The following is a 12,196-nucleotide window of genomic DNA, read 5'->3' as shown; positions in this document are numbered from 1 at the left end:
CTCCCATTTTACAGGCAGGAACTCAAAAGGTACATCAGGTTAAGTTTCCAGGACGTGAATCATAATTTACCTTCTTAAATATGTTCTTTTCAGCTGATTTCCAAATAATGAAGAGTCATAATTGGAACCAGAATCTTGCTTTAGCGGTTTATAAGGTCACCAGATCTGTTATTTTATTTGTTTGTATCCCACCTTTATTATTTTTACAAAGAAGTCAGTGAATATATCCAACACACCTTCCTCCTCCGATTTTCTCCACAACCACCCTGTGAGGTGGGTTGGGCTGAGAGATAGGGACTGGCCCAAAGTCACCCAGGTGGCTTTTACGCTTAAGGCAGGACTAGAATTCACCATCTCCTGGTGATTGGGCCCAAAGACACCCAGGTGGCTTTTACGCTTAAGGCAGGACTAGAACTCCCATTCTCTCAGCTTCTAGCCCAGGGGTCTTCAAACTTGGCCCTTTTATGACTTGTGGACTTCAGCTCCCAGAATTCCTCAGCCAGCCTCCATTTTGTTTGTTAGATTTAAGACAGGGGTCTTCAAACTTGGCCCTTTGATGACTGGTGGACTTCAACTCCCAGACTTCCTCAGCCAGCCTCCATTTTGTTTGTTAGATTTAAGACAGGGGTCTTCAAACTTGGCCCTTTGATGACTGGTGGACTTCAGCTCCCAGACTTCCTCAGCCAGCCTCCATTTTGTTTGTTAGATTTAAGACAGGGGTCTTCAAACTTGGCCCTTTGATGACTGGTGGACTTCAACTCCCAGAATTCCTCAGCCAGCCTCCATTTTGTTCGTTAGATTTAAGACAGGGGTCTTCAAAGTTGGCCCTTTGATGACTTGTGGACTTCAACTCCCAGAATTCCTCAGCCAGCCTCCAAGATTTAAGACAGGGGTCTTCAAACTTGGCCCTTTTATGACTTGTGGACTTCAGCTCCCAATTCCTCAGCCAGCCTCCATTTTGTTTGTTAGATTTAAGACAGGGGTCTTCAAACTTGGCCCTTTGATGACTTGTGGACTTCAGCTCCCAGACTTCCTCAGCCAGCCTCCATTTTGTTTGTTAGATTTAAGACAGGGGTCTTCAAACTTGGCCCTTTGATGACTTGTGGACTTCAGCTCCCAGAATTCCTCAGCCAGCCTCCATTTTGTTTGTTAGATTTAAGACAGGGGTCTTCAAACTTGGCCCTTTGATGACTGGTGGACTTCAGCTCCCAGAATTCCTCAGCCAGCCTCCATTTTGTTTGTTAGATTTAAGACAGGGGTCTTCAAACTTGGTTAGATTTAAGACAGGGGTCTTCAAACTTGGCCCTTTGATGACTTGTGGACTTCCAGCCAGGCTGAGGAATTCTGGGAGCTGAAGTCCACAAGTCATAAAAGGGCCAAGTTTGAAGACCCCTGTTCTAGCCTGTGCCTTAAACCACTAGATCAAACTGGTTCTTTATCCTAAAAGAATGGCTTGCTACACACCAAGGAGAAAAGTTTGCGTTTCCTCAGATTCGTAAATGATTGTGTAAATTGACTATCTGTGGCGTGCCACTTGCCCTTCCCAGCATGGGATCCCCCCACTCCTAGTGCTAAGTGGTCTTGGCTCTACCCCTGCTTAGCTATTCCGGGATCAACCAAATTGGTTTGGGGGGGGGAGGGAGGATCCTAATGAAACCCACCCAGGAAATTCCAGCTTAGCAGTTCTCATTAAAAAAAATGGTATCTCTTCTGGAGATTTCTCTCTGCACAAAGCAGATAAAAAGGAAAAGCTGCTTCACGGGATGGACTGGCATTATGGGATGGCAACTGGGAGTTCATCAGGCAAGACTGGGGGGGGAGCCAACGCTCGCTATAATTCCAGAATCTCTGGGCCACATGTCATCTAATACCTGCAAGGACCACGGTTGGTGCCTTCAATCTCGGAAGATGACAATCTGAGCCAAATTAAACGGATGCCAAGTTCCACGCTCCTTCCTCCATTCTGGGAAACCGTGTTTCAACTTAGCCACAGCATCTCTGACACAAGTGTTTTTCAAGCTTGGCTGTTTCAAGATGTGTGGACTTCAATTCCCAGAATTCCCCAGCCAGCCATACTGGCTGGGGAATTCTGGGAGTTGAAGTCCAAACATCTTAATGCAGTCAAGCTTGAACAGCGCTGCTCTATGGACCTGTCTGTGAAGTCAGTTTAACTCAAAGAAGACTTTTTGTTTCTACAAGAATAACTAAGCATAATTCAGCATCCTGTCTGGGGAATTCTGGGGGCTGAAGCCCACACATCTTAAAGAGGCCAAGGTTGAAAATCATAAATTATGAGGATTGCACATGGGCAAACTTCACCAAACATCCCCACCTAAGGGTAAAACTAGGATTCAATCAATTGTGGGGACTGACATTCATGGAGCAAACTAACAGGCTAGATTTGGTTTTCCCTCGTTGGTTTGGGCACTGTATGTTCTGTCAACAGGATAAATGTATTTTGTTAACCCCGAAAATAGTTCTGTCAGGCTGCCTGAATCAACTCAAAATTGGTTTGGCTGTGAGAAGTTTCAGGAACATTTTTTTTTTCTGAACAGCCACTGGCAGGAAGAGCAGTTGACTTTTTTGACAGATTATAGTAAAGGTCATATTTTTTAAAAATGGAAATTTTTATAAAACATCAAGAAGGATGCCAATCACAGATTGGGCTTCTAAATAGGACCATTTGACCTGGTCTGCACAGCATATTAAGCCACAGTTTAGAGATCCGTGGTTCACATAGTTAATCGGTTTGGCACATATTAACAGGTTTACCAACTATAGCAGCTTTGCACATTATGCTAAGCCACAATCAAGCTGCATGTAAGTACAGGAAGAATTGCTAGCCTTCCAAGTCGTCCAATGATTTATTATTTGTAAAAGTGCAATAAAGGAAACCAGTGTGTTGCAAAAAAACCATAAACTGCTAAAGCAGAGGCCTCTCTGTTTGGGTTAGGCATTAAATGCACATTTGCTTAATTGCCTGCAATGAGGAAGAATTGTTCCTAGGTGACTTGATATGGAAGCCTTTGTGAACCGGAAGAAAATGACCTGATTACTTTCAAATCCTCTAAAGAAATAAGAAAGAGTTTTGGTTTTTTTTTGTCTCAGAGCATCTTCACAAGTTGATTTATCATCCCACTTTGGTGAACCACCAAATGCAGACTGAGCAATTTTCTTCTGCCTGGTAAGTAATAGAATAAGAGTTGGAAGGGACCTTGGAGGTCTTCTAGTCCAACCCTTTGCTGAAAAACCCTATTTACCAGTGGTTCTCAACCTTTTTAATGCTGCGACCCCCAACCGGTCATAAGTCGAGGACTACTCAACCGGTCGTAAGTCGAGGACTATTCAACTGGTGTAGCACTGTTTGCAGAATGGGACTTTTGGCGGGCTCAGCAGGGCAGAGACAGCCTGGACAATTCCTATTGGCTTTGGAAAGCCAATAGAATTAGACTCTATTCAAGAGAATCTCTTCTATTGGCTTTCAAAAGCCAATAGAATAAAAGGGAGTCGCACAGCTAAGGAAAAGGGGAAAAAATGGCGGACTGCGTTGTTTGGCGACCTCCGTGAAATGGTCGTTCGACCCCAAATGGGGTCCCAACCCACAGGTTGAGAACCACTGCTATATACCATTCCAGACAAGTGTCTGTCCAGTCTCTTTTTTAAAAGGCTGCAGTGATGGAGCACCACAACTTCTGAAGGCCAGCTGGCTAATTGTCCTCACTGTTAGGAAGTTTCTCCTTAATTCCAGGTTGCTTCTCTCCTTGATTAGTTTCCATCCACTGTTTCTTGTCCTGCCTTCAGGTGCTTTGGAGGCAGCCCCACAAACATTGGAAGACTGCTATCATGATGGCCCAAGTCTTTCTTTTCATTAGACTACTAGACATACCCAATTCCTGCAACTGTTCTTCATGTTTTAGCCTCCAGTCCCCTAATCATCTTTGTTGCTCTTCTCTGCACTCTTTCCAGAGTCTCAACAGTCTTTCAAAAGTACCCCAAAGGTGTTACAAAGGAAAACAAATCAACTTGGAGTCAAATTATGCTTGCCCAAACTTAAAAGCATTCTTTTAGTCTACTAAAACAATACTGTCATAGACCAATCAGCTTAAAAGAATATGGAATGACCATCACTGCAGGAAAAAAAAAAAAGGTGGAGCAATGCTAAGCCTCTAAGAGAATTCCTACATTAAGCTAAGCCATAACTTGCTAAAGAAGCCATCATGGCTGGCTCATGTAACTCACCACATCAAACCCTCCAATCCATGATGGTTCAGCCCAGGATGACCCTCTGAAGACCCACTTGGGGGGAGGGGTCTTCAGGGAAGGGGGATCAAAAATATCACGCCATGCAATCAAAGGCCCAGCCTTTTTTTTTTTAGCATGCACAAGTAGGTCATGGGTGTGTGTGTGTGTGTGTGTGTGTGTGTGTGTGACTTTTCATCCCTTTGTACTGTGGGAGAAGAGGGCCTAATTATCAAGGGTGGTCTCTGCTTCCATCAGAAAGGGAGAAAACTCATGGGCTCCTAAAATCTGAGCAGCCCTGACCCCCCCCCCAAAGGAGAACAACATTGGCAAAGGTTACAAGCACACCTGAGGCTCTGTTAAGATGCTCCCAGATAGGGCTTTGGGGCTGTGCAAATGCCCCCTTTTCTTTCTTTCCAAGGGGGGGGGAGACACGTGTACCACCCTCCTGGAGCAACGCCCCCCCCTTCGGTGCGTGGGAAAAAGCAACAGCTGGGCTGCTGGGCAGTGCCTGCCCAGACAAAGGGGGGATAGGAGCCCCCCCCCCTGTCCCTGGGGAGCTGCCTGCTCCGGCCGGCTGGAGTGGACCAAGCAGGCACCCAGGAAGAAGCACAAGCGAGGCTACCTCCACATGACAGACACACACACACACACACACACACACACACACACAGTAAATACTTATGACGGCTGCCGTGTCCCAAGGTCCCCTTTTTGCAACCTTCTGACCAGCAAAGCCAATCTGGGGGAGCCCGATTCACTTAACCACCGGCTGACTAACTTATGCATTGCAGCGATTCACTTAACAACTGGGGCAGGAAAGCTCGTCGAAATAGGGGAAAACTTGCTTAACCCAAGTCTCTCGGTTAACCGCAGAGGCTTGGGGCTCAGTCGTGGTCGTCACGTCGAGGACCACCTGTACGGTGCAAAAGTTGGAATTGCCCTTTGCAAAGGGGGGGAAAAAAACAAAAACCCCCAAAACCCAGCCAAAGCGAAACCAGACGCTGCCCCAGGAAGCCCGAAGCGACTTCCTCTTCACTTCCCGAAAGGCAGAGGCGGAAGGAGAGGGGGGGCACCCCACCCGCATTTGGGGTTGCCCGAGAACAGCCCCCCCCCCCAGGGCAGAAGACGCCTCCTTCCTTAAGAAAGCTCTGGTGTCCATTCCCCACTTCTGGTTCTGAGCTTCCCTTCCAATGTCTGGGGGGGCAGGTCTAGGAAGATGCCCCCCCTCTGCCCCCAAAACAGACTTCAAAAAAAAAAAAGAGGGGAGGGGTGTTTGCTCCCCCTTCTTCTTCCAAAGAGACCAAGGGGGCTCTCTGGGGCAGACCCAGCCCAGCCCAGCCTGCTTTCTGGCTGGAGAGGGGACGGCAGCCCAAAGACCAGCGCTTTCGCCAAAGACTGAAGTTCAGCCACCTCCAGGCGTCTCTTGGGGAGACCTCTCCAGAGAGAGAAGGGCCAGGACGATGGAGGACCTTCATAAGTCACCACCGCTGGCCTTCAGACGTTGTGGGTGCTTCACCACTGGGGGGGTTTTAAGAAGAGACTGGACAGCCACTTGTCTGGAGGGGTCTAGGGCAGGGGGAGGGAACCGTGGCTCTTTTATGCCTTGTGGACTTCAACTCCCAGAATTCCTGAGCCAGAATTGTGGGAATTGGAAGTCCACAAGTCGTAAAAGAGCTGAGGTCCCCCACCCCTGGTCTAGGGTCTCCTGCTTGAGTAGGGGGCTGGACTAGAAGACCTCCAAGGTCCCTTCCAGCTCTGTTCTGACTCTGAAGGCCTGGACCCCACCAGATGGCCGTGAAACCCTCAGGTGACCCTCTGCAGGATCTGAACCCGGGTCTCCCCCCTCTGGGGCTCCAAATAGCTACCCGGAGGCGATTTCTGTCTCTGGCTGGTTTCCTTCAAAGGCTCGGCAAGGATCCAAGGCAGCCTTCCTGAGCATGCTGGACTACAATCCCCATCATACCAAGGCAGGAGGATGGCAACTACGGAAGGCTTAGGGGGGAGTATGGGGGGGGGGTGTTTGAAACTCAAATATTTTGGCCACCTAATGAGAAGGAAGGACTCACTGGAGAAGAGCCCAATGCTGGGAAAGATGGAGGGCAAGAGAAGAAGGGGACGACAGAGAAGGAGGTGGCTGGATGGAGTCACTGAAGCAGGAGGCGTGAGCTTGAATAGACTCCAGAAGATGGAAGAGGACAGGAAGACCTGGAGGAACGTTGTCCATGGGGTCGCGATGGGTCAGACACGACTTCGCAATTAACAACAACAATGGGGGTGGTGGTGCCTGGATTGTTTGGGCTGAACCAACTGACTCATAAACCCCCAATCCCCCCAGAAGCGCAGGGGCTCCTGTGCCTCACCTGTGTGTGTACATACCACACACAACCGTGTCTGGTGTCCCTGGTTAAGGGGAGCACCACGTGGCTCCCCAACAACTCTTGATTTCACTTGAAACTCTTTCTTCAGAGGGTCCCGTGACTCACAGCAGCTGCCCCCTCCAAGTTCAGCAGAAGACCAAGCCTGGGCGGGGGGGGGGGAGGAGAGGGGCTGCAGGTGTGTGCAGCACTGGCTTCCCCCCCCCAAGCCCTTTTCTCCCGCTGCCCCCCCAGTCGTTGGCTTTTCAAAACCCACAGGTCTTTCTCTTTCTTTCTTTCTTTCTTTCTTTCTTTCTTTCTTTCTTTCTTTCTTCTCTCTCTTTCTTTCTTTTTCTCTTTCTTTCTCTCTCCCTCTCTTTCTTTTTCTTTCTTTCTTTCTTTTTCTTTCTTTTTCTTTCTTTCTTTCTCTCTTTCTTTTTCTTTCTTTCTTTCTTTCTTTCTTTCTTCTCTCTCTCCCTCTCTCTCTTTCTTTCTTCTTTTTCTTTCTTTTTCTTTCTTTCTCTTTCTCTTTCTTTCCCTCCGCTGCTTTTCCCCAAAATCACACTTTTTTTTTTTTTTAACAGCCCACCCGGCCCTGCAAGTCATCAGTTAAAAAAACCAGAAAAAGGAAGAGAGGGCGGGGAGGGAGGGGGGGGGCTGCAGAGAGGCTACAAGGGAGGACAGGAAATCTGACGCACATTCACAAAAGGATTGAGCAAAACACACACACACACACAGAGGAACGCACAATGTGGCCAAAAGGCAAAACGGGCTGGCTTGCACTTCTGTTTCAGCCTTTCCAGCCGGCGCACCGGCAAAAGCTGCCTTCTCCCCCCACCCCACCCCCCAGAAGGCTTCAGGCGGCCAGAAGCAACTCCCGCGGCCCCCGGTCCGGCTTCTGGGGGCGCCCCCGGCAGACCCCCCCCCTCCCGCTCTGCCAAGGTTGCCCACTGGCCGCGCCCGCCCGGAGCCCTTCACGACGGCGCGCACTTCGGACGGAGCTCTGCAAAAGCCCCGGGCGGCCTGGCCAAGGCGGGTCTGCAGGGACTCCCGCTCCCATGGTCCCCGGCCGGAGGAGGGGGGGCCGGGGGCAGCTTTCCCCCCCCACCCCCCCCTTCCCAAGGCGAGCTCAGCCTACAGAAGCCGCCGCTGGGGTGGCTTTCCTTCGGAGAAGCGGAGTCGCTCCGAGGGGAGGAAAGGGAGAAGCGGCGCCCGCCCGAGCGCCGCTTCCTCCGGCGGGGTGAGCGGCGGGTCAGCGGCGGCCCCGGCCCGGCTCTTCCGCCCCGTTGCAAGGCGCGACTCCCCTTCCCATCATCCACAGCCATGGGAGGGGGGGGGAAGAAACAGGTCCGGACCGATCCGTCGCCTTCCCCCCCCCCGCCCACCCCGCCAGAAGGCCGGCCGAGGGGGGCTGAGCGCCCCGCGGATCCGCGCCAAGGTAGACTGCGCCCGTCCAGGGAAGCTCCGCCGCCGGCGCCGGCATCGCGGCCGCGCACCTCGCCTTCCCCGCCGAGAAGGCGCCCGCCCGCCCGGCGTACCTGCAGCGAAGGCGGGCAGCACGGCCAGCAGCAACAGCAGCCCCGGGAGGCGTCGGCGTCGGCGTCGGCTCCCTCCCCGGAGGGGCTGCATCCCCGCCGCGTGATCCTCGCGGCGCCCCGGCCGAGGGGCTCCCGGCGCTGGCTCCGGACGGGACGGGCTGAGACGGGACGGGTCCTCCTGGCGGCGGCTGTCGGGGCGGAGGGCTCGCACGGCTCCTCCCGGTCGGCGCTGCGGAAAGAGGAACTTCTCCGCGGGCCGGGAAGTTTGCAAAGGGCGCGGGCGCGGGCGCGAGCGAGGCTGGCTGCCGGGGCGGGCCGGGCCGCCGGGGCGGGTTTTTTGCATCGCAATGTGGGGGCGGCCCCACCGCGCCAGGCGCCGCCTCCTCCCCGGACGAGGCAGGCGGGGCGCGAGAGCAGCGGAGACGCCCCCCACCCCGCCCCGCCCGCGCGCCCTCGGCCGCTCCGTCCGCTGGAACGACCCGCCACTGGAGGGTCTTGCAAACTCGGAGCTTTTTTTATGACTTTTGCGAGTTCCCCAGCGCTGCCCCGATAGTCGGCGGGCGGTTCCGTCTCTGTGGGTCCTCCCAAACAGGTGCAGCCTTCCAGGGTCGCCTTCTTTTGTTGTTGTTGTTGTTGTTAATTGCGAAGTTGTGTCCGACCCATCACGACCCCATGGACAACATTCCTCCAGGTCTTCCTGTCCTCTGCCATCTTCTGGAGTCCATTGAAGCTCACGCCTCCTGCTTCAGGGACTCCATCCAGCCACCTCATTCTCTGTCGTCCCCTTCTTCTATTGCCCTCAATCTTTCTCAGCATCAGGCTCTTCTCCAGTGAGTCCTTCCTTCTCATTAGGTGGCCAAAGTATTTGAGTTTGAACTTCAGGATCTGGCCTTCTAAAGAGCAGTCGGGTTGATCTCCTCTAGGACTGACCGGTTGGATCGCCTTGCAGTCCAGGGGACTTGCAGGAGTCTTCTCCAGTGAGTCCTTCCTTCTCATTAGGTGGCCAAAGTATTTGAGTTTGAACTTCAGGATCTGGCCTTCTAAAGAGCAGTCGGGGTTGATCTCCTTTAGGACTGACCGGTTGGATCGCCTTGCAGTCCAGGGGACTCGCAGGAGTCTTCTCCAGCACCAGAGTTCAAAGGCCTCCATTCTTTGGCGCTCAGCCTTTCTTATGGTCCAACTTTCACAGCCATACGTTGCCTTCTAAACCTGGGCTATATCGCCCCCAAGGGGGTGATTTCGTTTTCCAGGGGGGCGAAGGGAAGAAAAGAGGGCGATATGGGGGCAATGGAGCGAGAAGTTTTGGGGACACTTTTGAGACTTTTCCCTGCAGTGAATCGCTGTACATCTGTGGTACAAAAACATCCCATCGCTCGCTGTTAGTGGATTGAATTGTGTTTTCAAATGTTCCTCCTGCTAGCTTCAGTACAGAACGCCATACATATGTGAACACGCATCCCTTATCTTCATGCGTGTTGTGCAGCGGCCTCTACCCGTACAGTGTTGCGCCATTGGCCAGAATATGGGAGATAATGGGGAAAAGACTGGAAATAAATGATTTGCATCGATGTGTCCTGATGACAATTTTTAAGAAAACAGAAAAAGTGTTTGCATAAATTGAAGAATTATTTCCTATGTTGTGATTGAGAGGTGATGTTGGGGGAGGGGGGGCGATGACAACTTCCTCATTGGCTGGGGGGGGGATTCATTCAAAACGATTAAGAACCACTGGCCTACATCATCATTATCAGAGTTGAGAGGGACCTTGGAGGTCTTCTAGTCCAGCCCCCTGCTCAAGCAGGAGACCCTATATCATTTCAGACAAGTAGCTGTCCAGTCTCTTTTTAAAAACTTCCAGTGATGGAGCACCCACAACTTCTGAAGCCAACTTCTGTTCCACTGGTTGATTGTCCTCACTGTTAGGAAGTTTCTCCTTAATTCCAGGTTGCTTCTCTCTTTAATTAGTTTCCATCCGTTGTTTCTTGTCCTGCCCTCAGGTGCTTTGGAGAATAGCTTGACTCCCTCTTCTTTGGGGCAGCTCCTTAGATATTGGAAGATTGCTATCATGTCACCCTTGGTCCTTCTTTTCACTAAGCTAGACATATCCAATTCCTACAACCGTTCTTCATATGTTTTAGTCTCCAGGCCTTGGATCGTCTTAGTTGCTCTTCTCTGAACTTTTCCCAAAGTCTCAACACCTACATGGGAGGGAAGAGAGGGGGGGCTGCACGGGGCCTGCAGTCACACATGCCCCTTAATTAGGTGAACCGGTTGGCAGGAAGCAAGCTCATTTATCTCATAATGCACTTGCTAACCAGAGTAGCCTTTTAGTTGAATGCTGCTGCGTATGTGTCGCTTTTGGCCAGTTCCGTGACAACATTTCTGTGTCAACATAAAGATCATATTTTGTTAAGCCAGGTTCTGTCCATCATCTGGCTCCTGAAAGGATCTCATTCTGACAATAAGCCAGAGTGGTGTACTGTACCCATGAAGTTGCAGGCCTAGAAACCAGGAGACTCTGAGTTCTAGTCCTGCCTTAGGCATTAAAGCCAGGTGGTGACTTTGGGCCAATCACCAGGAGACTGTAGGCATGTAATGCCCAGGTGACTCTGGGGCAACTATTTATTCTCAGCCTAACCCACTTTACAGGGAAATAGCAGGAAGAAGGAGTATTATGTATATTTTCCCATCTGGAGTTATTATAGAGCAGTGGTTCTCAACCTTTTTAATGCCGCGACCCCCAACCGGTCGTAAGTCGAGGACTACTCAACCGGTCGTAGGTCAAGGACTACTCAACTGGTGCAGCACCGTTTGCAGAACGGGACTTTTGGCGGGCTCAAAGAGAGTCTATTCTATTGGCTTTCAAAAGCCAATAGAATAAGAGGGAGTAGCACAGCTAAGGAAAAGGGGGAAAAAATGGCGGACTGCGTTGTTTGGCGACCCCCGTGAAATGGTCCCCAAATGGGGTCCCGACCCACAGGTTGAGAACCACTGTTATAGAGCAATGAAGGCTAGATAAAAATCTAATAAATGAAATAAATGCATAATGCTCAGGCTTCTCCTCACGCTTGGGCCATTGGGGTTCACATGGGCATTAAGCCATCTTGTGCTCTAAGATGGTTTGGCTGGAAGTTTGTCACCTTCGCCTGCTCTGACCTCCGAACTCCGCCAGCTGTGGTTTCGCAAACATTCTGTGGTTGAATAATCCACGGTTAGAGTGAGGAGTGGAAATTGATGTTGGCTTTGTCCTCCGTCATCCTGGCTGCCTTTCCTGGGTCCATAGAGTTGGGCACTTAAGCTGTTCTTGTGGTTTCTGGCTTAATAACGCAGTTATGTGTGTGTGTGTGTGTGTGTGTGCTCCTTAGCCTTTGGCTAAGACAAACTGGGGTTTACTATAAGGAAACGAGAGCAGGAAATAACCATGGCTTTGTGGAATGTACGAAATCAAGTAATCTGACTTTGGGATGTGAATAACGTGATCTGAACATCACACCTGGACCCTAATAAATTATCCCCGCTTCTCACAGTCTGATATTTGCACAATGCCAATATGTGTGTGTGATTGTGGGAGGACAACCTGCTAATGCCCCCTCCCCCAAAGAGAAGCATCCATGGCAGGAGTCAAAACTGAAGCTACCCCCTTTTGTATGTGGTGGTTGTGCGATTTGTGTGAAAGGGCAGGGATAAGCAATGTCAGCCATCAGGCTAACTTTTCGGTAAATGCTTCCAAGCCGCAATTGCACACTTGCATTGCCCCTCCCTTAAGCTGGCTCTGAAATGGTCAGCGTCTGCAAAGGGAGTCCTCGACCTACGACCACAATTGAGCCCAACTTTTCTGTCGTTAAGTGAGACGTTTGTTAAGTGAGTTTTGCCCCCTTTTTACAACCTTTCCTGCCTCACTTGTTAAGTGAATCGCTGCTGTTGCTAAGTAACCCGGTCGTTAAGTGAATCTGTCTTCCCCATTGACTTTGCTTGTCAGCAGGTCGCAAAAGGGGGTCACATGACCCCAGACCCCTGCAGAGAGATGCAAAATGTCTTGGTGGGTTTTTTTTAAAAAAAAAA

The 12,196-nt window shown here is 50.9% G+C and overlaps 2 protein-coding genes across 3 annotated transcripts in view; one reads left to right on the top strand and one right to left on the bottom strand.

Annotated features, from left to right (window-relative positions):
- Nucleotides 1–8,458, bottom strand: part of NOTCH1 (notch receptor 1) — a 103,966-nt gene extending 95,508 nt beyond the window's left edge. For both annotated transcript variants that reach the window (XM_039364155.1, XM_039364156.1), the window contains exon 1: nt 8,135–8,458. In XM_039364155.1, the coding sequence (XP_039220089.1) occupies nt 8,135–8,225 (91 nt within the window). In that variant the 5' untranslated portion in view covers nt 8,226–8,458. The remainder of the gene's footprint in view (nt 1–8,134) is intronic.
- LOC120317510 (zinc finger protein 501-like) overlaps nt 1–12,196 on the top strand; it is a 661,069-nt gene that overhangs the window by 237,197 nt on the left and 411,676 nt on the right. The gene's annotated exons all lie outside the window — the stretch shown is intronic.

Source organism: Crotalus tigris, unplaced genomic scaffold (genome assembly GCF_016545835.1).
Source record: "Crotalus tigris isolate CLP2741 ecotype Arizona unplaced genomic scaffold, ASM1654583v1 scf7180000019692.1526454, whole genome shotgun sequence".
Taxonomy (NCBI): Eukaryota; Metazoa; Chordata; class Lepidosauria; order Squamata; family Viperidae; genus Crotalus; species Crotalus tigris.
The sequence above is the reverse complement of the archived record's forward strand: the minus strand, read 5'-3'. Positions and strand labels throughout refer to the sequence as shown.